General features: G+C 42.5%; 1 protein-coding gene across 3 annotated transcripts; it reads left to right on the top strand.

The window, feature by feature from the left end:
• The first annotated feature begins 237 nt into the window (after positions 1-237).
• Positions 238-25,905, top strand: YBX3 (Y-box binding protein 3). Of its 3 annotated transcripts, XM_070371097.1 has the most exons (10): positions 238-811; positions 4,634-4,697; positions 5,712-5,745; positions 8,643-8,732; positions 10,697-10,819; positions 13,773-13,976; positions 19,162-19,259; positions 22,354-22,525; positions 23,078-23,177; positions 25,344-25,905. In XM_070371097.1, the coding sequence occupies exons 1-9, from the start codon at positions 238-240 to the stop codon at positions 23,141-23,143; spliced, it is 1,425 nt and encodes a 474-aa protein (XP_070227198.1). In that variant the 3' UTR covers positions 23,144-23,177; positions 25,344-25,905. The 3 variants fall into 3 exon arrangements, with proteins under 3 accessions (XP_070227198.1, XP_070227201.1, XP_070227200.1); XM_070371100.1 differs by lacking the exon at positions 13,773-13,976; XM_070371099.1 differs by lacking the exon at positions 23,078-23,177.
• Positions 25,906-26,362: the final 457 nt, after the last annotated feature.

Below are 26,362 nucleotides of genomic sequence, written 5' to 3'. Positions count from 1 at the left end.
TTTGGGGAGAGAGAAGCGCCGCGTCTCCTGGATGCCCCAGTGTGCCCCTCCTGGAAGACGTGGAGAGGCAGGGGAGCCCTGCGGCCCCTGCTCCAACCAAGCGGGGCGGCAGCGCGCGCTGCGCGGAAAACTCCGGAGCAGCCGGCCAAGCCCCGGCGCACCCTTGCTTTCCTTCCCTGCTCCCCATCCCGGTCCGAGTGGCAAGGAGGTGGGAAAAAGGGCAGCGGGCGCCTTTAAATGCTAATGAAGTCGATGCCCCAACTCCGGAGCCAACCCTCCCCACCCCTTCCCCTCCCCGGGCCCGCGCGCCGCCCAGAAGAACTCGTGCGGGGCCATTTTTGGGGCAGTAAGACCGAGCGCGGAGCCCCGGAGCGAGCGCGCAGCCCAAGAGCGCGAGCCGCCTCCCGCCGCGAGACACCCCCACCCAGCCCGGCCTCCGGGAGAGCGAGCCCCCGGCCGCCGCGCCCTCCAGCCGCGCCAACCGCCGACCAACCGCCACCGAGGTGCCCGAGGGACAGCGGAGGAGGCGGCATGAGCGAGGCGGGCGAGGCCACCAGCACCACCAGCACCGCCGCCGCCGCTCCCAGCAGCAGCGCCCCCATCACCACCGCCGCCGCCCTCCCGCAGGCTCCGGCGGAGGCGGCCCCCCAGGACCCTGCGCCCAAGAGCCCGGCGGGCGGCGGCGCTCCCCCGGCCCCTGCCCCGGCCGCCCTGGTCTCGGGCAACCCCGGTGGGGACGCGGCCCCGGGCACCGCGGCCCCCGCCTCTTCGGCCGCCGTGGGCAGCGAGGACGCGGAGAAGAAAGTTCTCGGTGAGTCAGGCGGGGAGGATGGGGGTGCCGCTCCGGGCTGGGGCCGGGGCCGCCGAGCACGTGTGGGCAACTCCAGCCGCCTGTCTGGGCGGGATGGAGCGAGGTCCCCGGGGACGTGGGGTTCTCCCCCACCCCGGGACGGGCGGCCGCCCATCCCGCAGGAGCTGCCGGACCAGGGCGCGGCGCTCCCGGCCGCCGGAGCGCCCCTGGGTTCGCAAGTTGGGGGTCTTAACTGGGGGTACCCTAGGAGGGCGCTGTCGCTCAGTCCCGTGGCGACGCATCCCCGGGTGCGGAGGGGAAAGAAGCGGCAGTCGGGAGAGAGGATCCAGGGTGGGATGGAAGTGGATGTAGGGATGGGACAGGCACCCACGTGGCACGGGAACTTTGGAGTCCTCGCTTAGGATCTGGGCGAGGAGAGCATTTCCTTGGAGGGAAGAGGAAGGCGCTCGGAGGAGACAGGGCAGGGGTGGGGGAGTTGATGGTGGTGGAAAGGCTTCTTGCTGGGAAGGCTCAGGTGTCCGTCCCAGACGCCCTTCTCATGGGGGCGCGGGAACGCGGCCAGGCTTCTGTCGGCCACATGCTGGCGGAGGGGTGTTGCAATCCCTCTCCGGGGAAACTTGGGTCTTGGTCCCGCGTCCTCCTCCCTCGCTCTGCCCGCTGCTGCAAGAACTACTTGGTGTTTACCAATCACTCTTGTCTTCCCGGATTGTGGGAAAGCGCTTGGTGCAGCAGCTGAAAAAACTTGGTCGGAAGTGAGGGGATGACGTTAGTTCGCAGCCTCGTTATCTTGGGGACTTGTAACTTAGGAAGGGGAATCGGAAGAGGAGATGTTCAGGTCCCGGGGGCAGAACGTTACAAAGGATGTTTGTAGTCATTGTTGGTTTTGTCACGGATCTCAGTGTCCTCTCATTCAGTAACGTTAACGCCCTGTGTGAGGCCTAGGCAGTGGGTGGGGAATAAGGTCTCTAAAGGGTGTGTGCTGTATATCTCATTCTCTCTCTCTCTTTTTTTTTTTTAAACCAGGGAAAGTTAAGAGATGGTGTAAGATGCTTCTGAGAAATTTTCAGTATTTTGCATGGGGCATGTTTGGTTTCTGTGAGCCTTGCCTGCCCAAGTTTCTAGGAAGAAAATTTTATAGGCAGAAACTTGGAGGAATCATGTGAAGAAAGTTTAATAGGATCCCATTTTTCCTGCCTTGAGAGGCCTGTGTTCATTTTTTTTTTTTTTTTTTTTAAGATTTTACTCAGTTACTGTCAAACGAGCTGCTAAATGTAACATGTGCAGGTTAAGAAACAAAATAGCCTTCATTTCTCTAGGCTAAAAGTTGCTCCAGTCTAGTCCGGGTTGTACTGTGATATTGTTTTCAACAAGTGTTTCTTGGAACACTTCCCATGCCAAATGTCGAGAGACAACCTTGGTTTATCTGAAGCAGTGTTAGGATATGTTCTTAATTTATCTTCTTATAAAGGAAATTTCTCAGTTTTTCACTGGATCCCTGTATCTTTCTTGAATCTAAACTGAATTTTAAACTGCAGTAGATATCTTTAAAGATGAAGGAACTAGATAAATTACTCAGCCACCAACTGCTCTGACAGTCCCAGCACATCCCTGGTGGTGAGGTTGTAGGTCTTGGGTCTTTTCACTGTCACTCCCAAATCGCAACAACAAGGACAGCCTTCTGCCTGACATTTCAACGCTCTCTGTCCAGTATGTTCTGCCATCTCCTGTCCTTAGCCAAATGGACACATGGTGCCTACAATGTGCCAGGTGCAGTGCTGACTGAAATGGAATTCTGGTTTGGGATTCTCACATTCTGGTTCTTAGAAATGGTTCTAAACTTCAGCGTATAGCCAGCCACAGGCCAGGGGAAGTAGTTGACATGACTGAAGGAAAACTTCACTCTTAATGAACCTCATGGAAGCTTGTTGGTCTTCCTCCTTTCCCCATCCAGCTCTGTGTATGTGAAGTGAGTTTATGGGCTTAAACCAAGAAGAATGGATGACTGTGTTTGGCCTTGTGAGGTCACTGGAAACATTGGTGAAATTAGGAAATTTTTAAAAACTAAAGTGGGAATAAAAATAACCTTCCACCTGGATTGAAGTTATCCTTGAAAATCACTTTCATCTTTCTCTTTATTAGTGTTGCTTTTCTAATCACAATTATGCCTTTGACAGTGCCTGTAGACATTAACTATATGAAAATGAACCAAAAAGAGTTCCTACCTTTATATTTTCCTAATGTTTTTCTAGTTCATTAATTTTGGGTCAAATGAGACAAAAAGCATATAATTTGAAATAATGTGAGATTTAAAAGCATATGATTGATCAAAACCAGTCTTCTGTGTACATTTAGATCTAAAATATTTTTTTTCCTCTTTGCCCTGTTGCTCTAATTAAAATGCCCTAAAACTGAAGGTATTAATAATTTAGTCTCTTTATTGGAGAAAGATCTCTTTATTGGAGAAAGATCTTAGTTGGCATAAGAACTGGAGATTGCTCAGTAAATGGTGGGCCAAATGACTTTGAAGGCAGAAAGAGTTTTTTGTTTGTGTTTTCTTTTTACAAAGAGAGCTAAATAAACTACTTCCCCAAGCATATACATTTAGCAAAACTCAGAACTAACCCTGCCCACAGCAAAGTAAGCCCTAATTACTGTTTTCTTCTTGAATTTAAAAGCTGGATCTTTATTATTTTTCCTTGGAAATTAAAAATGTTGTATCTCATGGTTAGTTGTTACTTTTATTCTCTCCTAAGCTTTTTTCTTTTTTAAAGATACTCTATTGCCACATTTCTTGTCTCACTGAGTTTTGATAATTGCTTTATGCTTTTCCTGAATTTAGACCTGGGCATTTCATAGAAGTACTGGATTTGGTATTCACAGTTGATTCAGAGGAGTCATCTAAAATCATAAATGGCTAACATAAACATAAATCTGTGAAGTACAAGTTCCATGACCATACTACTGGTTTAGATTTCTTCTCCTGAGTTCTGTTAAGATCTTACATTGCACAGAAATGCTCCTGTCACAAGGGCAAGTAGAGTCAGCAATCACATTGGGAGGGTTATAAGAAAATGCTGATAAGAGCTTGGTTTATAGGAGAAACCAAAATCAGTTTGGTTTGATTCCCACCAAATGAAGAGAGCAGGATAAACAATGAAACAGAATCCCAAATTCATCGCAGGTTTGAAAAGGCCTGTTGCATCATGTCTCGGGGTGGTAAGAACAGAACTGGCCTGAGCCCGCCTCACTTCTATTATTACTCTGGACTCCTCTGATGGGCCCCCATCTGGCATCAAGACAAGTTTCTTCAGGTCCCTGTAGATCAGCTATTAACAAGGAGCTACTCTTTCACTATGTGGAGTTTGCCGACTGTTTCAAAGTGTGAAAGCGATGTGTCAGGTCTCAGGGCTCACCTTGCTCATGTGTCTATAGTCACTTTCATCAAGAGCTGCATTCAGCACTTAGAACACTTTTCTGCTGTAAAACTTTGAAGAGCATGTTTTCATTTTTCTCCCCTTAAACAGTGTTTCTCAATTTTAATCACTGCAGAATCAAATAGACTTACGACAATACCTTATCTCAGGGTTTCACTGAAACATTTCCCAAGGAAGAAAGGTTTAGTCTTCTGAAGAGTAGTTCCCTGTGACAACCTGTGACAACTTCACTTCCTCCATTTTCTTCTCTAGATAAACTCTAAAGTTAAGCTTTTAATGGTTTCCTCAGGTATATTTAGGCTTTAAATAATGCTATCAAGACCTTAGTGGTATGAGCTTTATCTCTTTGTAGGTCAGATACTAATTTATCTGCTTAATCCTATTTTAGCCACCAAAGTCCTTGGCACTGTCAAATGGTTCAACGTCAGAAATGGATATGGATTTATAAATCGGTATGTGTGTGTATCTCTGCATGTTTTATTTAAATATGTCCTCATGCTATGGCACCTGCTGTTGGTGTCTTTTCCCATACTTTATTAATGGCTCATGTAAGTTTTCAGATTTCCGAGTCATGTAAATACTCTCATTTCTAAACTGCTGATCATTAAACATTAATTGCAATGCATTTCTAAAACATGGATAAATAACTTATTTTTTATAATCTAGTCATTAAAAGAAAAAGCCGTGGCAGTGGGGACAATAGAGAAAGGGGAAGGGCCTTAAGATAATTGAGTGGGTATCCACAATTTCACAGATGGAGCAGTGGAATCCTAGACTGGTTAAGCAACTTTCCTCAGGTCACACAACTAGTGAGTAATTGAGCTGGATCTGTAACCCAGGTCTGGTCCAAGTTCTGTGTAGAAACCACAGTGTTTTCTTTAAACCATGGTAACTTCTAACCATATAGGAATGAGAACACAGCTGCAAGTGGTGAGGGTGTTCTGATGTTTTTATATGATACCATCATTTTCTCTAGCCCTCCTAGCTAGGACCCCGCCTTCTTAAGAAAAAATTCCTCTAATTTCTTCCTTGTATGTTTTGGTGGGCAGTGGGGGTGGGGTGGGGGTTTAGGGTAGGGTGGTGGTGGAGGGGTTGTTTTAGGTTTCAGTGTAAGGGGAGCCTAGTTCACAGCTGTGCCCTGTCCTTTTAACTGTCTTGCTTTGCTTTTGCTGGGAGGGAAACCTCGGGCTCTGGTTACACACCATGTGATTTAGAGAGAGATGAGAGGAAACGGGTGTTTTGGTAGGTTGACTCTGTGTGCATGAAGCCAGGCACCATTGTCATGTGGAGGAGTAAGGTGGGTCCCTTTTGGGTTTAGAAGTTTTTAAGGAGGACTGACTTGAGGCATCTGAGTTTCGAGGCCAGACAGACATCTATGTTGTGTTTTCAAGTCCTAGGCTCTAAACTGTTTTAAGTTTTCCCACTTACCTAGTTCTTCTAACTGTGAGCTTTTTGTCTTCCAACAGAAATGACACCAAAGAAGATGTATTTGTACATCAGGTAAGAGGGACAATAACTGTGATGTTTGCTCTCTGAGGAGAGGGGAGTCTGTAATATGCTATTATTATCCCTTTCCCAAAGTGAAGCCCTGCACGTTGCTGTTCTGCTCGAAACTCCTTCTGGGGTTTTATTTTGGCAAGAGGGCCCAGTTCCACATTTTAAGATTAGCACTTAAGCTCTTCTCATCCATCACATTAACTGTTTTCAGACAGTTTTATTTTTTGAGCTTAATGAAGTAATAATCAGACCACGTGCTAATTTTTAGAGCCTTCAAGTCTTCAGCTAAAGCACTTCTATTTCCATCTTAGCAGCCTGTGCTCCTGACTGTGTTTCCTCCTTGTGTTTGGCTGGGCCCCACCTTACCTTTGCCTGGATGGGTACTGGTTAAATCCCCCTCCATCAGAGCAACTTGAACTTGGGTAAATAGCACAGCGAAGCAGATGGCTGGAGTGTGTGTATCCAAGACATGGGGGCTTTCCGGGAGGCTCAGGGGTAAAGAATCCACCTGCCAGTGCAAGAGACTCGGGTTCAATCCCTGGGTGGGGACAATCTGTTGGAGAAGGAAATGGCAACCCACTTCAATATTCTTGCCTGGGAAATCCCATGAGCAGAGGAACCTGGTGGGCTACGGTCCGTGGGGTACAGAAGAGTTGAACACGACTTAGTGACTGAGCACAAGCAAGATCCAAGACATACGGAGACTCCAACTCCCAGGCTAGTCCCCTCCTCTGTCCTGCTTAGCACATGTCCAGATCAAATAGGCCTGTAGTCCCCTGTAGTCAAGGAGATGTAGAAAAAGTGTAAAATACGGAAAACATGGACTTCTCTGTATAGGAAGCTCAGTCTTTTTCTACATTATTGACCTAGGATATTATTCTGTATCCTGGACGTTCTTGGCAAAAGAGATTAAAAGCATTATGTGCACTTAGTTTTTTCTTTTTGTATGGTTAGTTTTCAGTGAATTGTCTCACATACATTATTGACCTAGGATATTATTCTGTATCCTGGACGTTCTTGGCAAAAGAGATTAAAAGCATTACGTGCACTTAGTTTTCTTTTCGTATGGTTGGTTTTCAGTGAATTGTCTCATATATGTGTGGTTCTTAGTGCATCACAACAGAGAAGTACAGAGACAGGTACCAATACCAGCACGTTCACCTCCAGGGCTCTGTCAAGCATCTGGTTTTCTGTGTTTTCCTGCTGTTTAGGATCCTCTGCACCATGGGGTAGAGTTTGGTGACTGGAGAGAGTGCTATCTCAGAAGGAGCAATCCTGTTGTGGTTTCTATCAGTTATATTCCAGTTGTGCCTGGGTAACTGGAGTGGATTACTTTGTTCAGACACAGTGACTTTTAAAGTCAGAACAGACTAGAAGGGAGTGCTGCTTATAACACCTAGCGGGTAATAGAGATTTTGGGGTAAGAACTCTGCCTTCTGGTGACTGATGGCGTAAAGGGACCTCACAAGTTTCTGTGCCAGCGGCCAGCCTCACTGGCCTGTGAGTGTGTGACCTGATTCCAGCCCCCTGTGAGGCTGGGCGGTGAGTCACCTCGGTGTGCTGAGGCTTGCCCAGTTTAACAGGAAAAAGGGAACGAGCCGGTAGGGAGGGGCTGTTTTTGGACTGGCTGAATGTTCAGGCGGCCTGCGTGTATATCCTGTCCTGAACTGCCTTTTTCCTCTGTGGGTGAGGTCTCTGCGCTACTGGCTCATTCTTTTTTTTTTTCCCTCCCTCCTACTCAGAGTAAGGGAAGGGCTAGATTACACATGCCTAATCGCTTTATAAAATAAGGCTGACCTAGTTCCACAGAAACCCAGAGCCCCTTTAACTGTTTAGAGATACCAGCCGACAAAATGGAATTCATTGCAGGAATTATTTTCTTCCCTCCATTGACTGAAAAAGAGAAGCCTGTTCATAAGCAGGTATTTAGGTGCCCATGTTCACTGCAGGATAATGTCATTAACCTTTCAATGTTATTTATCAGGGAGCGTGTAGGGATGAGCTGACATGTGAATGATGTGATGAGAAAAATTTGAATAAATATCACACAGTTATAGTACAGGGGTATACACTTCCCCCACCCACCTGCCTCCTTCCCCCAGGCTGTATTTTTATAAACTCAGATAAATCCCTTATCAGCCTCCAGTTGGTTTCCTCATCTGTAAAGTGAAGAGAAGGTTGTCAGCAATGTTTTGTTCTTGAGGTATTTTCATATTGTCAGAAGTATTTATCCCCCCTTGGATTTTTAAAATTTCTTTTGAGGTTAGAGGTTTCTCTTGTCCACTGAAATCTCTATCCCCATATTTCTGTGTTTATGTGCATGTGTAAGATTTTATGGAGGCGTCCCCCATCCCGCAGCCACCACAATGATGGAAAAAGAGTCTGACCCAAGACACTTCATAGTGTGAGGACACGCATCTATCCAGTATCACGATTAGTTCATCAGTATAACTGCACTTTCTATTTAACCCACCTACCAAGATGAATTTTGAAGGATAACATGAAATCAAGAAAGTATGTGGAACATAGTTGTATAGTGTTTTTTTTGTTTCATTGTTCTTGTTTTGGAGATGCAGGGTAGTTGGGAGAATAGAATAGAATAGTGGTAAAGAACCCGCCTGCCCATGCAGGAGACACAGGTTCCATCCCTGGGTCAGGAAGGTGCCTAGAGGAGGAAACCACTACCCACTCCAGTATTCTTTCCTGGGGAACACCATGGACAGAGGAGCGTTGTGCGCTGCAGTTCATGAGATTGCAAAGAGTCGGACACGATTTAGTGACTAAACAACAACGTTAGATCAACGATTTCTTCAGTAGAGCCAGTAAACTTGAAAGGGATGAACTCTGTGGCCAACTTTGACCTATACTTCATTCGGAATTTTTTTTTTTAATCTTGACAGACTGCCATCAAGAAAAATAACCCACGGAAATACCTGCGCAGTGTAGGAGATGGAGAAACCGTAGAGTTTGATGTGGTTGAAGGAGAGAAGGTGAGAGGAGATTGTGGTTGGGTATCCAGGGTGCTGGCAATATTTTCTTGCTTAGTAAATGGTCTCTCTGTCCTTTATGAGTTAACAGTACTTTGGATTTTTACTATGACAGAAAGAAGCAATTCTTTAAGTAAAAGTGTTTCTGATTATTGACTATCATATGCATTGTTTGATGCAGTATAAAAGGGTATTTTAATTTCCATTTTAATAAATGATGAACACTATTTAATCATGGAAGGAAAAGCTAATTTCTGAAGATTTAAAATGACAAATCTTATTTTGGTACCAAATGTATTTTTAAGTGAAATTTAAAATTAAAACAGGGCTTTCCTGGTGGCTTGGTGCTAAAGAATCCACCTGCCAGTGCAGGAGACATGGGTTCAATCTCTGATCTGGGAAGATCACATATGCCGCAGAGAAACTGAACCTGTGCACCACAGCTATTGAGCCTGTGCTCTAGAGCCCTGGAGCCGAAACTACTGAAGCTGCACACCCTCCTAGAGCCCATGCCCTGCAGCAAGAGAAGCCACAGCAGTAAGAAGCCCGTGTACAACTAGAGCTTAGCCGCTGCTTGCTGCAACTAGAGAAAGCTCATGCACAGTGATGAAGATCCAAGGCAGCCAAAAATAAATACATAAATAAAATTTTAAGAATTAAGGTAGTTTTATAGTATTAAAAATTGATAAAAGCTGTTTTGGGGTGAAAGATACTTTTGTTTTAAGAATAAAATCAAATATAATCATTATGTTTTCTCTTTGGCTTGGGTTTTGAAAAGCCAGAGGCATCTTGACAGACTGTATAACCGCTATCTTCACATGAAGACTAACCCAGGAAGCTAAAAGGATCATTTTGATGTGCATCGACAGGTTTTTAATGCTGTGATAATGTTTAATTCTAATATTAGTAATGTCTTTTATGCTTTATTTATTAATTGTAAGCTGACTAGTTGACTCCCAGATGATTGCTCGTCTGATATACACACCATTCATTCTATAGTTCTTATTCTTAGCAACTCTCAAACTTTCCTGTTTTAAAAGAGAAACACTTTATTTCATCTCATATAAAAATTTAAGTGATCTTTACCAATGTGATCCCAGAGTATCTTGCAGATCTTTCAGAGTTCCAAGTTACCTACCAGCAAATGCAGACATGTAACAATCCCTAATGTCCCATCCAACTATTAAAATTTTGTCTAGCCAGGTTAATTTTACCTCTGTGTATTTTCAGCATGTGAGGTTATACAAATGGACATAGAGTGGGGTTTCACTCTTTTGAATCTCCTTTGCCCGAACTTTTTCTATTTCTGAAGCATTACTTTATTCAGGCTATGTCTGTTTCGACAATAAGATTTAAAAAGGGACTACTTTTGTGGACACTGTATGTGAAAGCAGGAGCTGAGTCAACAGCCCTTCATTCCAGCCACTGCCATGCTGGGAGGAATTTCTCTCTCACTAGCTCAGTGATGGACAGACCACATGAGCCCACGAGTGGATTCTCTTGGTACCTCACAGAATAACAGGTTTCAGTATTTTCTAGGAAGAGAACGTTATCTCAGTTATTTCCAGTGAAGAATATTCGTCCTGGTCTAGCATTCCTTTGCTCCAGTTGCTTTATATTTACCAGTTTTATGTTACCTAAAGATAAATATATATACCTATTGCTCTTGAATCAAGAGAGCAGAGGTTGTGGAAGCATGTGAGCTGTATATACATCTATTTTTTTTCAACTTTTTATTTTATATTGCAGCCTAGTTGATAAACAGTGTTGTGTCAGTGTCAGGTGTCATGCTGTATACATTTAAATCAGGACAACAAGCATCTTGCTCACCTTATTAAAACGAGGTCACCCGTAGGAACTTCTAGTACCTCCTGCCAGCCTTAAACCCTCTGGCTGTCTAAGGCGGTGCTTTTGATCTTTGGCTTCTTTCTGACTCGAAGGCCGTCTTTGGTTTCTTCCTTTCTCAGGGTGCAGAAGCAGCCAACGTGACCGGCCCGGATGGCGTTCCAGTGGAAGGGAGCCGATATGCTGCTGACCGGCGCCGCTACAGACGCGGCTATTACGGCCGGCGCCGTGGACCGCCCCGCAACGTACGTTGTCTCTTTCATCATCAGTGACCCAAGAAATGTGCACATCTAAAACTAAGTGTGTATATTTGGAGCACATAAAAGCTGTATCTTCTCCTGGAAACACAGTGATTTTTTTTGTATGGGAAATCTTTTGTGTTCAGAATTCATCCCCACTGGGCTTATGGGACATTTTTGCCATTCAGCAGTTGTATCAGTTTGTTTGTATTTGGCTGCAAGTAACAGCCATTTAATTATCTTGTAACAAGAAGGCTTAACTTGGGCCATGCCAAGGTTGTCAAAAAGGTTTTCTCTTCTTTTGGCTCCTTTATGGGCCAGAACTGAACCATGTGACATCCACTTGGTGGGGTAGGGGGAAGGGGCCTGGGATTTCTGTGATTGGCTTACATCTGGTGTTTATCCCTTGGCACTGACCCTGTTTCTTTCTAAGAAAGTCAGCCTTTCCTTGGCAAGGAAGAGTGAGGAACAGCTCTGGAGTAAGTGATGGACAATGCTGGCCATAGAAATATTAAGTGATTTGCCTCAATTATGTAGCTGCTTTATTTAAGATAGCATTTCCCATTATTTCAAAGTTAAGCAATAATTAAGTCTGGATTTTTAGTCCCGTAGATTGGTACCAGTCTAAGTGAAAGAGTTTACAACCAAGTCTGGCTGGAGCTTTCTTAGGAGGCTCAGTTTAAAGTATTCTCGAGGCATCCAACTTGTGGTCATGAGGAACCTCTTAGATATGAGTCATTTTTGATGTTTCTAGAATTAGTACCAGGGATTGATACCCTGGAATAAAACTCAAGATGCTTTGTGAACACAGGATTGTGGCTATGTGCATCATCCAGGGAAAACTTTTGAAAATAATCTCACCAGAATGAAGTATTTGCAGATTGAGAATGGTTTATATCTCTACACTTTGATAGAATAGTATTTTTCTGCTTACCTAAATGTTTCCTCTCTTCATTGTGTCGTCTTAAACATGCAGCCCAAATTGCTTTTTATCAGATTCCATATTGGATCTTGTTTTTCTTCCTGTATTTCTCTTACCCATGTTTTGCTTATCCTGTTTGATTTTTAATAATAAACTGTGTCTGAGACAGTCGGAACAGGCTACCAGAGCGTTTACTACATGGTGTTAACTCTTTCATGTTCACCAGATTCTTGGAACACTGGTGGTAATTGTTTTGATTTCTAGCTTAACTCAGAAGTACAAGTGGTAAAAAGCCTTGAGTGAAAAATTTTCCTTCAAAGACGTTTCTCCTCAGCTCGAAATTCTGAAGTCATGTATGTGATGTTTAGAAGCAAAATTATCCAAATTCTGAAAATAAACATAAATGAAGGTTTTCTGTTGTGATGTCTTTTAGGTCCTGACAGCTTCCTGAGTGTGTTTGGCAATGGTGGTGCCATTGTTCTTATTTTGTAAAACTAATCTTAATGAAAGATTTGAAAACTCAGATACAGAGAAACCTAAAGAGAAAAGTTACAGTTTATTCAGTCACACTATTTGGAGGAACATTTTCTATGCTAATATGCCTTTAAATCATTGGAGATTGTATCTGATACAGATTTTATAAAGTATAGAGTTACTTGGATTTTCTGAAATTATACTAGTTGAGGCTATACTTGAAGCTTTTCCTCTGAGAATTTCGTTGCTCATGTGGGCTTGGTTTTCTGGAGAGTTCTAAATCTTAAATACTCTCACCCCCAACATCAGTCATTTAATTTTCTTCATTCTAAATTTGTTCATTTTTTAAAAACTATAGTTGCTTTACTTAAGACTACCTTTGGCATTGCAATCCCCCTTTAAGATTTGAAATAAAAAATTCTTTAAGGGATGTTTAGCTGTTTGCTTATATTTTTTTGATATAAAATGTTAGTATGTGAAATGGTAGTTTAAATACAGGAAAAAGATAAAATGATTCAATAGTTCCTTGTGTTAACAAAGTTTATTATATTCAGAAACTGTATTTATTACTTGCTACTATGTATTAAAGTGCAATTAAAACTTTATTGCTAAACAAATAAAGAGAGATATGCCATAAGTCAGTGGTTCTCAAACCTTCTGGTTTTTGGACCCATTTATATGCTTCATTATGGGATCCCAGAGTTTTTATGTATGTTTATATCTATTAATATTTATTGTATTAGAAAGTAAAGCAGAATTTAAAAGATTTAATTTATTTTAAAATAAGCTATTACTTGTAAATACAAATAACTTTTTTTTTAAATGAAAGCTATTTTTTAATTGAGTGAAAAGAGTGGTGTCGCTTTAGGTTTTTACCAATCACTGATGTCGGTTTAATAAAAGACAGCTGGATTCTTACAGCTCCTTCTGCCCTGGGGCTGTGAGGGACCATGTGTCACTGTAGCTTCTGTGACACATCCAACCCCTCTCCTGCCCCCAACTCAGGAGAGAATGAGATGGAAAAAGACAGCATCCTGCCAGCCTTATGAGACTAGTTTGATCTTGATGACCCCCTAGGAAGGATTTCAGAGACCCCCTTCCACACTTTCAGAACCCAACCAGTCAAGGAAGCAAACCACTTAGGACCAACCACAAAGTATACAAAATATATTTTTCTTTACTTTTCCCCAGTGGATGGCCAGTGTTGGGGAGACACATTTGGTGGAGCCAAATATTCTAAACTGTGTAAATGTTTTTTGGGTGGTTAGTCAACTGATACTGACCAGTTCTAACTAGATGCGAACTAAATTCTTTAGCGATTAATTGCACTTGCTTTTCTGCTTGGTATTTTATCTGCATGGATCTGCTTTAATCTTAATGTAGCTTATCTCAGGTCATCACCTGATGATCTGGGGTATATGCATTTTTGTCGATATACTAGAAGGGATCGTTCCTTTGGGGGAGAATTTTTTTTTTCTTTCGTTGATACTCAGTCTAAATGGTATTCTTTGCTTCTCTCCCTGCCGACACCTCCTCTGAACCTCTGTTTCTTTGCTTCGCTAGTACGCTGGGGAGGAGGAGGAGGAAGGGAGCGGCAGCAGTGAAGGACTGGAGGCCCCCGCCGCTGCCGGGCAGTTCTCTGCGGCCCGGAGTCAGCCGCGCCGCCCCCAGTTCCGCCCCCAGTACCGGCGGCGCTTCCCGCCTTACCACGTGGGACAGACCTTTGACCGCCGCTCCCGGGTCTTCCCCCATCCCAGCAGAATGCAGGTAAACCGGCACCTGGGACTTCTCTTGGCAGTCCTCACCCCTCCGTCCTTCCTCTGCCTCCTCTTCCTCCTCCTCTTCCGATACCAGCGGCCGGAAATCAAACCTTGCTTTTGGCTTCCCGATGCTGACGCTACTTAATCCAAGCAGACTAGTCTGCTTTCCGACTCCGGTCCTTGTAGTCTCATTTCTAAAAGCACGACCACATGAGCCTTGAGCCTTGCCTACACCCAGGGACCCTGGTGGACAAGGTACAGTCTCAAGTTTATAGAAAAAATGAAAGACATAAAGTAGGGACAGGTGAGGATGTCTGAGAGCTGAACTCTGAAGTCAGTCAGGCCTGGGCTTGAGTCTTATCTCTCCTACTTACTGTGAGCTTGTGAGATTAACTTGTCCATCCGTTAAATGGGGATAGTTGCCTCCACCTTGGGGCTGTGATGATAAAATCCAAGATAAAGACTGTAGTGTGTGACAGCTCAGGATGGAGGGTGTCTATAAAGTTCTTAATTTAGATGAGATAATGTTGATGATTAAGAAAACCTCATATGAAAGTGGAGATGACTATCTCTTTTTTTCTTTTTTTACTGCAAAATACTGATACAACTATTGTGAACTTGACCTGTAGTTAATAAGCCTTTCACCAACTTTGCAGTTCCCAGGAAACTTGGAAATCTTGGGAGAGGACCTCATTTTTGGTACCACTAGCTTACACCCTCTTCCTCTTAGTGTCCTTGGTTTTTGTTTGTCCACTGAGTGTTTTGACTGAACATTGTGTTCAGTCTGTTCTTTGCTGCCCTTTTCCTATCCTATCATGCATGACTGTGTTCTTCCTACATTGCTTCTTGTTTTTTTTTTTTTTCCCCTTCTACTCTTTAACAGCTGTCCCTGACAAATGTGCTAAAAATAGCAAGTAGCCTTACGTATATGGAGAGATTGGGTACATGAGGCATAGTAGGTTTCTTTAGGGCAGCACCCTGGGCCTCTAGGAAATGAGGACAGGAAGAGTCCGGGAGACTACGACACATTTATTTTTAGGGAGTCAGTAGTGCCTTCCTAAAATAATCCTTATGTTTAGCATATATATATGTAGCATATTATTTTGAGAATATGAAGAGTATCTTCAATATTGGTTGAAAGAAAAGTATATTTCACCTTAGGAATAGGAGGTTCAGAGCAAAGGGATTCTTGTGTGCCTCGCAGAAAAGCAGGCTGAAAACTAATTTTGAAAATGTGTGCATATTCCGGTAACTGCATTTTAGTTGTCTTGGAAGGACTGATGCTGAAGCTGAAACTCCAATACTTTGGCCACCTGATGCGAAGAGCTGACTCATTGGAAAAGACTCTGATGCTAGGAGGGATTGGGGGCAGGAGGAGAAGGGGACGACAGAGGATGAGATGGCTGGATGGCATCACTGACTCGATAGACATGAGTTTGGGTGAACTCTCGGAGTTGGTGATGGACAGGGAGGCCTGGCGTGCTGCAGTTCATGGGGTTACAGAGAGTCCGACACAACTGAGCGACTGAACTGAACTGAACTGTGTACTGAGGATGTCATATAGCGTGATATAGCCATGTCCAAATGACTTCCCTTTTTCAAAGATAGTAATTCTCGATATTTGGCAAATAAGTCACGGTGGTTACTGAGCTGATATCAACTGTGTGTCATCTCTGAGAAGAGAATTATATGACAGAGGAAAAGGAGCAGCATTGTTTGGCCTCCACCAAGAGACAGATGTTTGAAATTAGTTCTTAGTTTTCCCTACAGCTTTATGGAATTGGCAGTGGTGTCCATATTTTTGTTGTTGTTGTTGCAAGTGAAGGGATTTGAGTAGTTTAAGAAATCAGCAGCTTTTACCTAAGGTTACATGGGTGGTAGACCTTGGTTTAAACTCGGTCTGTGCAGTCTCCTCCTGTTCTGTCATTCTAGTAAACGTTCATCCTTTATACACGCTCCTTTCTGTTTCTGCGTGTGTGTGTTTGAATCGAAGTTCCTGAAGAAGCAGCAGCTTTGCTTGTTCAGAGAAGTAAGGGAGGCTCATGTGGTTGGGATGTTATGGGTGAATAGAGGGGTAAGAGGTTAGATTAAGGTAGCATCGGGGCAGATTAGGCATGCCTACTATAGACCATAATAAGAATTGTTGACCTATCCTCAATGTGATGAAAAACTAGTTGAGGGGTCTAAACAGGGGAGGAAACGTATTTGAGAAATCACCAGACAGTTTAAGGAGGCTGGACCACAGGAGGCAGCAGCAGAGTTAGGGAGACCAGCTCCCTCATTTGCCCTGTGGAGGGGCAGTCAGGGCAGGAGTTAAGAGTGCTGTCAGTGGAGGTGTGAGGGGTGGTCACGTTTAGGAAGTGACAGCGTCTGGTGATGGAGTGAGCGTGTGGTGTTAGGAGTAAAGGATACCTTGCGAAGGAAGACCAGGTTTGGGCAGAGAGACAGAAGGCATTTGGAGATCTTCTGGACACATTAAATATCACCTCCAAGGGGAGAGAAGTCAACTTGGCAGAAAAATAAAAGAGGCAAGAGGTAGAGAGTGGCTTGAGTTAAGAAGGTGTCATTTTAGATGAGGTGGGAGACAGAGTCTTTGGGGATGTTTCAAAAGTGACCTAAAAGAGGTAAGGGAACAAGGCATTCACACACCAGGAAAGGCACGAAGGGTGGAGGGAATGGCAAGTACAATACAAAGGCCGAAGGGAGCCTGGAGGGTAGACGAGACTGTAGGTGCGCCTGTGGAGACATCAAAACATAGGTGAAGGCCTGGGCCAGGGAGAGAGGGACTGATAAAACGAGTATAGGTAGAAAACTGAGCCAAGGACTGAGTTTCGGATTAAGCGGTTAAGGATTAGGGAGATAGGGAGTCTGGTAGAGGACAATGGGAAGGAGCAGATGGGGAGAGAATGTCCTGGAAGGAAGTGCTGTGTTAAGTGCTATTGAGGAAGGGAGAAAGGGAGACTGAGGCTAGTTTAGGTTTGGTAACTTGGAGGTTAGTGGTATGTGAGGACAAAAGTCTCTGAATTCAAGAAAGAGCAAAGAGGAGGTATTATAGTCCCCTTTGAGGAGGTGTCTGTGCTGGCAGAGGGGATCTTCCACCTCTGTATGTATGTTGTAGAGGAGCTCAGAGAAATGGGGCCATGGCTGGTGGAAGATGTAGGGTCAGGGCAAGGTTTTTGTTTGATTTGATTATGTTTTTACATTGAATTCTCTCCTGGCCTCCCTTCCTTCACCAACAACCTAAATTCATTTGGTGGGCAGATCAACTATGCCATACATATACACACATCACACACATGTAACTTACGGTGTATGTAAGTGTGGTATGTATTTGTGTTTGTGTATTATTTCTGCCTACTGAAATGGCCTGAAATCAGTGACACCTTAATAGGCACTGAGCATGTCTGGCCCCCAGTTTTTCATTTGTGAATACCATTCTCCAATAAAAAATAGAAGCCCTTTTGGAGAACCAGCCAATTTCAGAGCCAGGCCAGAGAAAGTACAATATGAGCCTAGAACATCTTGTTGTGCCAGAAAACAAGGAAGTGCTCAAAGAATGCTGGAGTCACATCCAGAGGACACAAGCCAGCTGGACAGGGCTCCCATTGGCCAGTAATGATAGTTACAGATTACAGCTCATTGAATAAAGTAGAAAACCAGGAGTTTTCTATATAAGACATTAACAAATATAAAAGTTTACAGATGTAAACCAATATATTGAATTTGATGAAGAATGAAACATTTACTGGCTTTTGAAAGTACTTTTTTCACAAAATCCTCATACATTGCACAGGGGAAAAGCGTAAACTTCCCCCAGGGTTCTTCTCAGAGTGAACACTGTCAGTAACAGTAGGAATTAAGTAGGAATTGACACCATATGCCGGCCAACAGGATGCAGTGAGAAAAATCCAGAGCACTGTTGTGGCTTCCCTTCCAAGGATGTGTAAGTTCAATCATGTGGAGACCCTAAACAACCCCAAATGAGGAGTATTTTGCAAAATAACTGACTTGTATAATTTGAAAGTGTCAAGATCATGAAAGCCAAGTAAAGATTGGAGAACTGTTCCAGTTAAAGAGACAACTAAATTCAGGGCATGGTTCTAAGTGAGTCTTTTTATTGTAAATGACATTATTGGGACAACTGACAAAATCTAATGGAGTCTGAGGTTTCAGGTCTATACTTTCAACCGCCCTGTTGTTTTGTGATAATTTAAAGAACACAGTTGGAAAAGATGGATGTTATTTCAGCATGTTTATATGCCTGGATGGGGCTGATGGAGGAGAGGAGGACTGAGAGTTCAAGTGCCCTCCTAGGGCCAGAGAGAGAGAGAGGGTTTGCTTTGTCTGTGGGCATGGACCACTTAATCAGTTGAGTGAGAGAAGAAAAAGCAAATGTAGGTGTAGGGTGGTAGATTTGATGGTGAAAGAATATAGAGATTCTTCTTTGATTGGTTCTCTTTTCTTAGTGAAATATGGAGAAGGAAGGGATATTACCTTTGAGTAGGAAAAAGCAGATTGAGATGTGTCTGTATTATGAAGAAATTCAGAGATTTTGGGTGGGTTGGTTTGTTTGTTAGTTTTTTGTTCTTTCTTTCCCTGGAAGTTCTATAATAAATTAAATCCCCCAGCTTCAAATAAATTTCTCAAGGAAGTATTTTTTATTATTTATTGTTATACTTCAATAAATATGCCAACAGATAAAAGGAAAAAATTGTAAAAAGAAGGAATCAGAGGTAAAGGTGTGGTTAAGAGGCGTGGGGTGACGTTTGAATGTAGAAACCATTACTGTATCAAAGGGGTACCCCGTTTGTAGAATGAGTGGGTCTGAGTTTGAAATTCTCAGACCCACTGAAGATTCTCATTGCTTTATTGTAGTATAGCATTCCATTTCCTTTTGCAATAAAGGTTTTCTTTCAGGAGACAAATGGGACATTTTAACATGTTTAATGTTGTAAAATAAACTTAGTTGCACTGGGATCAGGAAAAGACTGTCTAGTGGGACTGAGTCTGTCTTTCTTTCCTATCATTCACACACATTTAATCAGTACATGGTTCACTGATAGGAGAATCCCCAGCTTTGAAATGAAGCCTTTTATTTTTTCCTGTAAAAATTTTTTTCAATGCAACTGTGTGCTGTGTCTCTCATATCCTGCATTCTGACACTCACTTCAGCTCTCCTTGCCTCCCTCCAGGCCGGTGAGATTGGTGAGATGAAGGATGGGGTCCCAGAAGGAGCGCAACTTCAGGGACCAGTCCATCGGAATCCGACTTACCGCGCAAGGTACCGGAGGTAGGTGACGTTGCCTGCTGACTAATGACCGACTGAAGAACTTGCCAGTGATGGTAGGGTGGTTGGGGTTGTTGCAGCTCTGTTTGTTTTGGATTTATTATGTAATGAGAAGATGTGACTGCTTTGACCATATGTCCAAGGTTTGGTGGGGCTCTGCGATATACGTATTTTTAGATGGCTATGTGACATTTCCCCTGTTGCCTAACAACTGAAATTTCTAGTTATCCCTTTACCAAAGCATTCTTTGTTTCAGATAACTTTCACATGATGTAAATTCATACTTAATTTTTATTTCATTATATTTAATGAGATGAGAGCAACAGAAATTAACTGATATGTTATTCGGTGGTAGCTGTACAAATGGAGGAAGAATTGGCTGCCAGCACATATTTGTGATACAGTATGTCCCCTACACGCCAATGAGTTCTGTTCCAAGAGCATGCTTGTAAGTCCTGCATGCTTCATTCATAAGTCTAAAAAGTTAGCCTAGGTACCCACCTAATACAATCGGCTAGACAGTACTATACTATAACAGGTTTATAATAATTTTCATGCAAATAACGTGTACATAAAAAACAATTTATTTATAGGGTAGCAGTGGAGAAACAGACATAGAGAATAGACTTATGGACATGGGAAGAGAGGAGAAGAGGGTGAGATGTATGAAAAGAGTGACCTGGAAACTTACATTACCATATGTAAAATAGATAGCCAACGGGAATTAGCTGTATGGCTCAGGAAACTCAAACAGGGGTTCTTTATCAACCTAGAAGGGTGGGATGGGGAGGGAGACGGGAGGGAGGTTCAAAAGGGAGGGGATATATGTATACCTATGGGTGATTCATGTTGAGGTTTGACAGAAAACAACAAAATTCTGTAAAGCAATTATCCTTCAACAAAAAAATTAATTAAAAAACAAACAAAAAACATTTTTAATCTTATAGTACAGTACCTTGAAAGTACAGTAGTCCAGTCAGTACAACAGCTGGCATACAGGGGCTGGCAAGAAGTGACCAGTGACCAGGCAAGAAGAGTTACTGACTGGAGGAGGGAGAGGAGGTGGGAGATGGTGGAACTTAAGGACCGTCAGCAGTAGGAGATGGGGGGCAAGCACATTCGCATCTTTGAAAGTTTGCAGCTCATAGGGGACTTGCCATACTGAATGTTCTGATAATGAAGCAGTCTAATGCAGGGGTTGAATCAGCTAACCACAGATCCAGTTGTCTGTGTTTAAATTCCCACCCTACGACTAGCAGCTCATCTGTAGCTGTATCTCCTTCTCATAAGTTTCAGGACTCCTCTTAGACGGAGTCACCAGATTTATAAAATGGACAATAAGGAATATTCCACAGTTGTCAGTAAGGTTAAATGTACTCTAAGGCATTTAAGATAATCAGAATGTTGCCTGACATATAGTAAGCCCTCGATAAATTATTACTACTACCAAGGATTTTAAGAGTAGTGAAAGGAGTGTTGTTTTATTTCTGCTTTATCCCTTGTGAAAACCGAATTGGCTAGACTCCCCAAGATTCATTATAAGCTTTTTATATTGTAAGCTTCCTATTCCTTTGCCCTGTCATTGAAGAGCTTCATTCACGAATGACGTCCATACCCCCTTGAAGTTTGGCAAAATGGGATTATTGACAGGAGAGTAAGGATATTACTTGAGCTCTCCTGATTGGCAGCATTCTACATTCTTTTTTCTCACAAGATTCCTTGTAATTTTAGATGCTGTCATTCTAATGATTGACTACTAATGACTTTGGAAATAAAAGCTTCGTAAAAATGTCTTAAGGAAAACAGGGAAAAGATCCTGCGGATCCCAATTTTGTCAATCTCTAGCTGTGTGTGACCTTGGGAAGGTTATATTCTTCCTTTTTGACCTATAAAAGCAGCAATCCTATGTGGTTCAACCAAATACTCACCTTTAAGCCTCTTGGTTTTCTCACTCTAAATGTTAAACTCACAGAATTAGCCTTGAAATTAAACGAGATAATTAACATGAAAGCATAGAGCACAAGCCTTGGCACACAGCGACTAATGTTAGTTTCCTTGCTGTGTCGAATCCCCTTAGTCTCCCCGTCTTCAAGGCAGGCTGTCCACAGCGGGCGGATACCAGGCACTTCTCTTAATTTTTGCACCCACAGTGCCTGGTAGGACCAGAGCCTATGTTCTGTAGGTGTTTGTTCACTGCAAATAGTGTTCAGATAAAGGAGGAAAATGATAGAATTTTTTTAATCTCATCATCCTTTTGTTCCATTTGCCACATTCAGTTCAGTTCAGTTCACTTGCTCAGTCGTGTTGGACTCTTTGTGACCCCATGAATCGCAGCACGCCAGGCCTCCCTGTCCATCAACAACTCCCGGAGTTTACTCAAACTCATGTCCATCGAGTCGGTGATGCCATCTAACCATCTCATCCCCTTCTCCTCCTGCCTCCAGTCCTTCCCAACATCAGGATCTTTTCCAATGAGTCAACTCTTCGCATGAGGTGGCCAAAAGTATTGGAGTTTCAGCTTTAGCATCAGTCCTTCCAACAAACACCCAGGACTGATCTCCTTTAGGATGGGCTGGTTGGATCTCCTTACAGTCCAAGGGACTCTCAAGAGTCTTCTCCAACACCATAGTTCAAAAGCATCAATTCTTTGGTGCTCAGCTTTCTTCACAGTCCAACTGTCACATCCATACATGACCATTGGAAAAACCATAGCCTTGACTAGACGGACCTTTGTTGGCAAAGTAATCTCTCTGCTTTTTAATATGCTGTCTAGGTTGGTCACAACTTTCCTTCCAAGGAGTAAGCGTCTTTTAATTTCATAGCTACAGTCACCATCTGCAGTGATTTTGGAGCCCCCCAAAAAATAAAGTCTAACACTGTTTCCACTGTTTCCCCATCTATTTCCCATGAAGTGATGGGACCAGATGCCATGATCTTAGTTTTCTGAATGTTAAGCTTTAGCCCAACTTTTTCACTCTAGCCTTGCATAATTCTAGGAGTAAGTCTTGATCCCTTGACTTTTTAAACCTTTAAAGACAAAACCTACTGTTCTTGAAGGCCCTTTCCAATTGCACATGTTCTCTTTTCTCTGCTCCAGGGGCCCTCCTCGCCCACGACCTGCCCCAGCTGTCGGAGAGGCTGAAGATAAGGAGAATCAACAAGCGGCCAATGGTCCAAACCAGCCACCTGCTCGCCGTGGATACCAGCGCCCCTATAACTATCGGCGTCGCCCCCGTCCCCCTAACGCTCCTTCACAGGATGGCAAAGAGGTGAGGCCAGCTAGTCAGAGGAGATGCTGCCAGACCACCCTGGAGCGTGTCAGCCTTTAGTATTCCTTTCTAAGAGTGGTTTCATAGTCTGAAAACTGAGGCCAAAAATATGTATCATATATGCATCTGTATATATAATAACATTTTCATGAAGGTATGTATATATACAGGGTGAGAGAGAGAATGCCTTGCCCATATCGCAAACCAAATATTTGCATTCAACCAATTAACACTCTAGTCAGAATGGTTAGAGCTCTCCAAACAAAGGACAGCATTTATAGAGAGGAACCTGCCTTTCAGCATGTGTTGAAAGTGACTGTATATTTTTTATGACTCTCAGCTGTGAAGAATGATGGTGTTTAGTTGCCGTTTGGAGGCCATTCTTCGGTGGTTCTAATTTTTGACTCCAACTTTAAGAGTGTTTAAGATTTTGCACAGTGGTTTACCTCCGCAGGCAGGAAGATCCCTACTTGTGAGACCTTTCAGTCTTGGACTCTCCACTGCTGCGGAAATTGGTTCATTTCTGGTTTGTGGTTTTATCGTGTGTTTCAGACCAAGGCAGGTGAAGCACCATCTGAGAACCCTGCTCCAGCTCCCGAGCAGAGCAGTGCAGAGTAACAGCCAACTCCCCAGGCACCTTCACCATCCGCAGGTAGGCGGCCCACGCGGAACTGATGTTCTCTTTAAACAGCGCTGATTTCTCAGCAGTAGCACAGAGCAGTCTAAACTAATCCTGCAGTTCATCTGGGCCAGCTTCTTATCTCCATCAGGATTCTGAGAAAGAGCTGTTTCGGTGGTGAAATATCTCTGAAGCTGATCTTATTTTGCTTGATTTTGGAGACATAAACGTGCAGACAGAGTTAATGAGTGTCAAAGTCATTTTTCTAGATAGACAGTTGTCAACTATTTACACCGGCGAAAGATTTTTTGAAAGTTTTACTTTTGTGACACCTAGTGGCCAGTTTGATAATTTTAAAGTGCCTCCGTGCTTGCTTTGTGGCTTCAGACTCTTTGGACTAGCCTGCCAGGCTCCTCTGTCTCTGCAGTTTCCCAGGCAAGAAACTGGAGTGGGTTGCCATTTTGTTCTCCAGGGGATCTTCCCAACCCCTGGATCAAACCTGCATCTCCTGCTTGACAGGTGGATTCTTTACCACTGAGCCACCAGGGAAGCCCAATGCGCCTGACAAGGCTTCCTTTTAATAACAGAGGACTGTGATCTGTGGAACAAACAGGAGTTATTTTTTCCTTCCCATTTCCCTTTGATAGCCAGCGTTATTTATGTGTTGTGCTTGAGAGCCCTTGGGTTTACATGTCCAGTGCAGGATCTACTCGTCATTCGCTTGAATGCTCTTGAGCAGTTTATTTATCCTCTGCTACAGTTCTGTTTGCTGCGGGTAAAATAGGGATATTGACTGGTCTGGGTATTACAAAGACAGACGTAGTGATATCACACGTATGAACTACCGAAGCAAGGTGTGGTGAAGAATAACCTCTCCATAAAGTTAGCTTGTTTTTCTTCATTATTGCTTCCTGCTTTTTTTTCTGTATTCTTGCTAAAAATCTTGGAAATTGTATAGGTAGAAATATACTGGAAAGACTGATTCAGCAAGTCTTAAAAGATTATATAAGCCATAGTTGGTTTCATTCTGGGCTTTTCATCTAATAAGTCCTGAGAATTTGATTTTTTAGTATTTCTTGGTTGTTGCCCTTTTCATGAAATAAATAAGGAAGTAGCTTTTAGTTAAAAGGGTTTTAAGCTTATAGTAGTAGTGTTGTTTTTTCAAAAAATTAATATTTCATAAAATTTTAAGATCATTTTAAGTTTCTACATTTTAAATGCCATCTGCTTTTATATGCAGAGGTTTGGATTTAAATTAGCCTTTCACAAGGTAGACAAGTGCTATGCTGAAGATATTCTGTTTTATCTCTGGGTAGCAGGGCAATTTATCACAGAAATAAATTCCGTATTCAGAGTTGCTTGAAATAACTCACAGGATTATATATTAATCATTTGGCCATAACCTTTTAGTAACATTATTTCTAGGTATTGTTCCTAAGGAAATAATCCAAAATATAGGAGGAAAATTTCTATTATAATCTAGTATTGGAGAAGTGGTTAAATATTGAGATATATCCATATTAGGAGATACTGTATAACCACTAAAATGATTATGAAGAATTATCAATGTTATAGTATCATTTATTTGAAAAGGCTTCATAATGATAACTTTTTTTTATAATTCTACAGAATTTTTACCATTATGTACTGAGTGTTCTTGTTTATAAAAATGTTTTATTAGAAAGTTTCCATTAAATTCATGTTTCAGCTTACAGATCTCTAAAAGGTATACATGTAAGATTTTGTTTTGAGCTTTTGAAAATTATTTTTTTTTTAATTTAAAAAAATTTTAGCATAAACAGAACTAAAGAAATTTACATTATATGAAAATGTCTTAAATGAAACTGCATTGTTATGAGGAATTTCATTGACATTACCCAACCCAAGACTGTTGTATACTGAATTCCATTCAGACTTGTAGCAAAATTCTAACCTATTGGATTGTAATTATTATAGTTTCATAATGTTACAGTTTTACTTGCATTAAAATCTAAACTTATGATTAAAAATTTACTAATAAAAGGATGCAGTCCTTCTAAAACATTTCAAGTTCTGGGTTATTTTAAGGTTTCTATAAGTTAATTCTAAAATCTTAAAACTATTTGAACTACATAAAAAACAGGTAAGTTTTGCCTTTTTATTCTTTAACCCTTGGTCATCTTGTCACTCTTTAATAAATCTGGTGTGAACGTTTTCCAGGTGACTTAATGACCATTCAAAAAATAAAGCAAAAAGCAGACCATGACCTTATGAACACCAAAGAAACGTCCAAGCAATAAAGTGGAAGATTAATAACCAAGATGTGGACATTAGAATGTTTACTACACTTCCTTACAAAACAGACAACTGCACGAGGAAAACGTCAGCCGTTTTTTCCAGCAGCTGAGATCCTGGGAATGCCTGCACATTAACGAGAGAGCGACCTCCCCAGTTTCAGCAACCACTAGGTTTATATTTTTTTCCTGGTTTTTACTGTTTTGGTAATATGAATTGAAAGAAGAATTATTAATACCACATGGGGAGACCCCTCCCAACCAAAGAAATCTGAAATATATAGTAAATGCTTTTTTTTTCCTTTTCTGTTCATTTTGGATGCTGGTGCTAAACTTCCAAGTGTCATGATTTAAAAAAGAAATTTTATTCCCTTCTTATTTATTTCTAGGATAAGGGGAGGGTAACATTTTGCTTTCTTATGTAACTCTCTTCGAAAATGTGCAGTACCAAGTTCCGCAAAAATAAAATTTTTACCCTTGAAAGGAAAGATGTATAACTGGAGTATGTTTTTCTATCTGAGCACATGTTTTTGTCTTTTTTCCTTACTTCATTCACTGAATAGTAAGCTCAAAGCCAAGTGTACAGGTGGATTTGTGCTATTTAATAAATGTAGGGGCCTGAGATGAGAGCAGAGGAAATGGGATTCTTTGGGGAATGAACAGGCTCACGTGTGAGCTCAGCTCTAGGCATGTTTGGTGCTCTCGGCTCCTGAGTCATCCTTGTGAGGTGGTTGATGACATTTCAGTTAACAACTTCCTTTAAATTATTGAAGAGGTTAGTAGTCCTAACATCTTTGAATTTCTAACTGTGACGGCTTTCCACACCAACTGCTGTGGCCTAGTTGTCTACCTGTGTCTTTTGAAAAAGAGGAAGGGGGCCTCTTTGCAGCCACACGACAAATTTCTTCCCCCAGGGAGTAGATGGCGCCCCCAAGTGGAGAAACA

The sequence above is a fragment of the Bos mutus genome, chromosome 5, assembly GCF_027580195.1.
Source record: "Bos mutus isolate GX-2022 chromosome 5, NWIPB_WYAK_1.1, whole genome shotgun sequence".
Lineage (NCBI taxonomy): Eukaryota > Metazoa > Chordata > Mammalia > Artiodactyla > Bovidae > Bos > Bos mutus.
The sequence above is the reverse complement of the archived record's forward strand: the minus strand, read 5'-3'. Positions and strand labels throughout refer to the sequence as shown.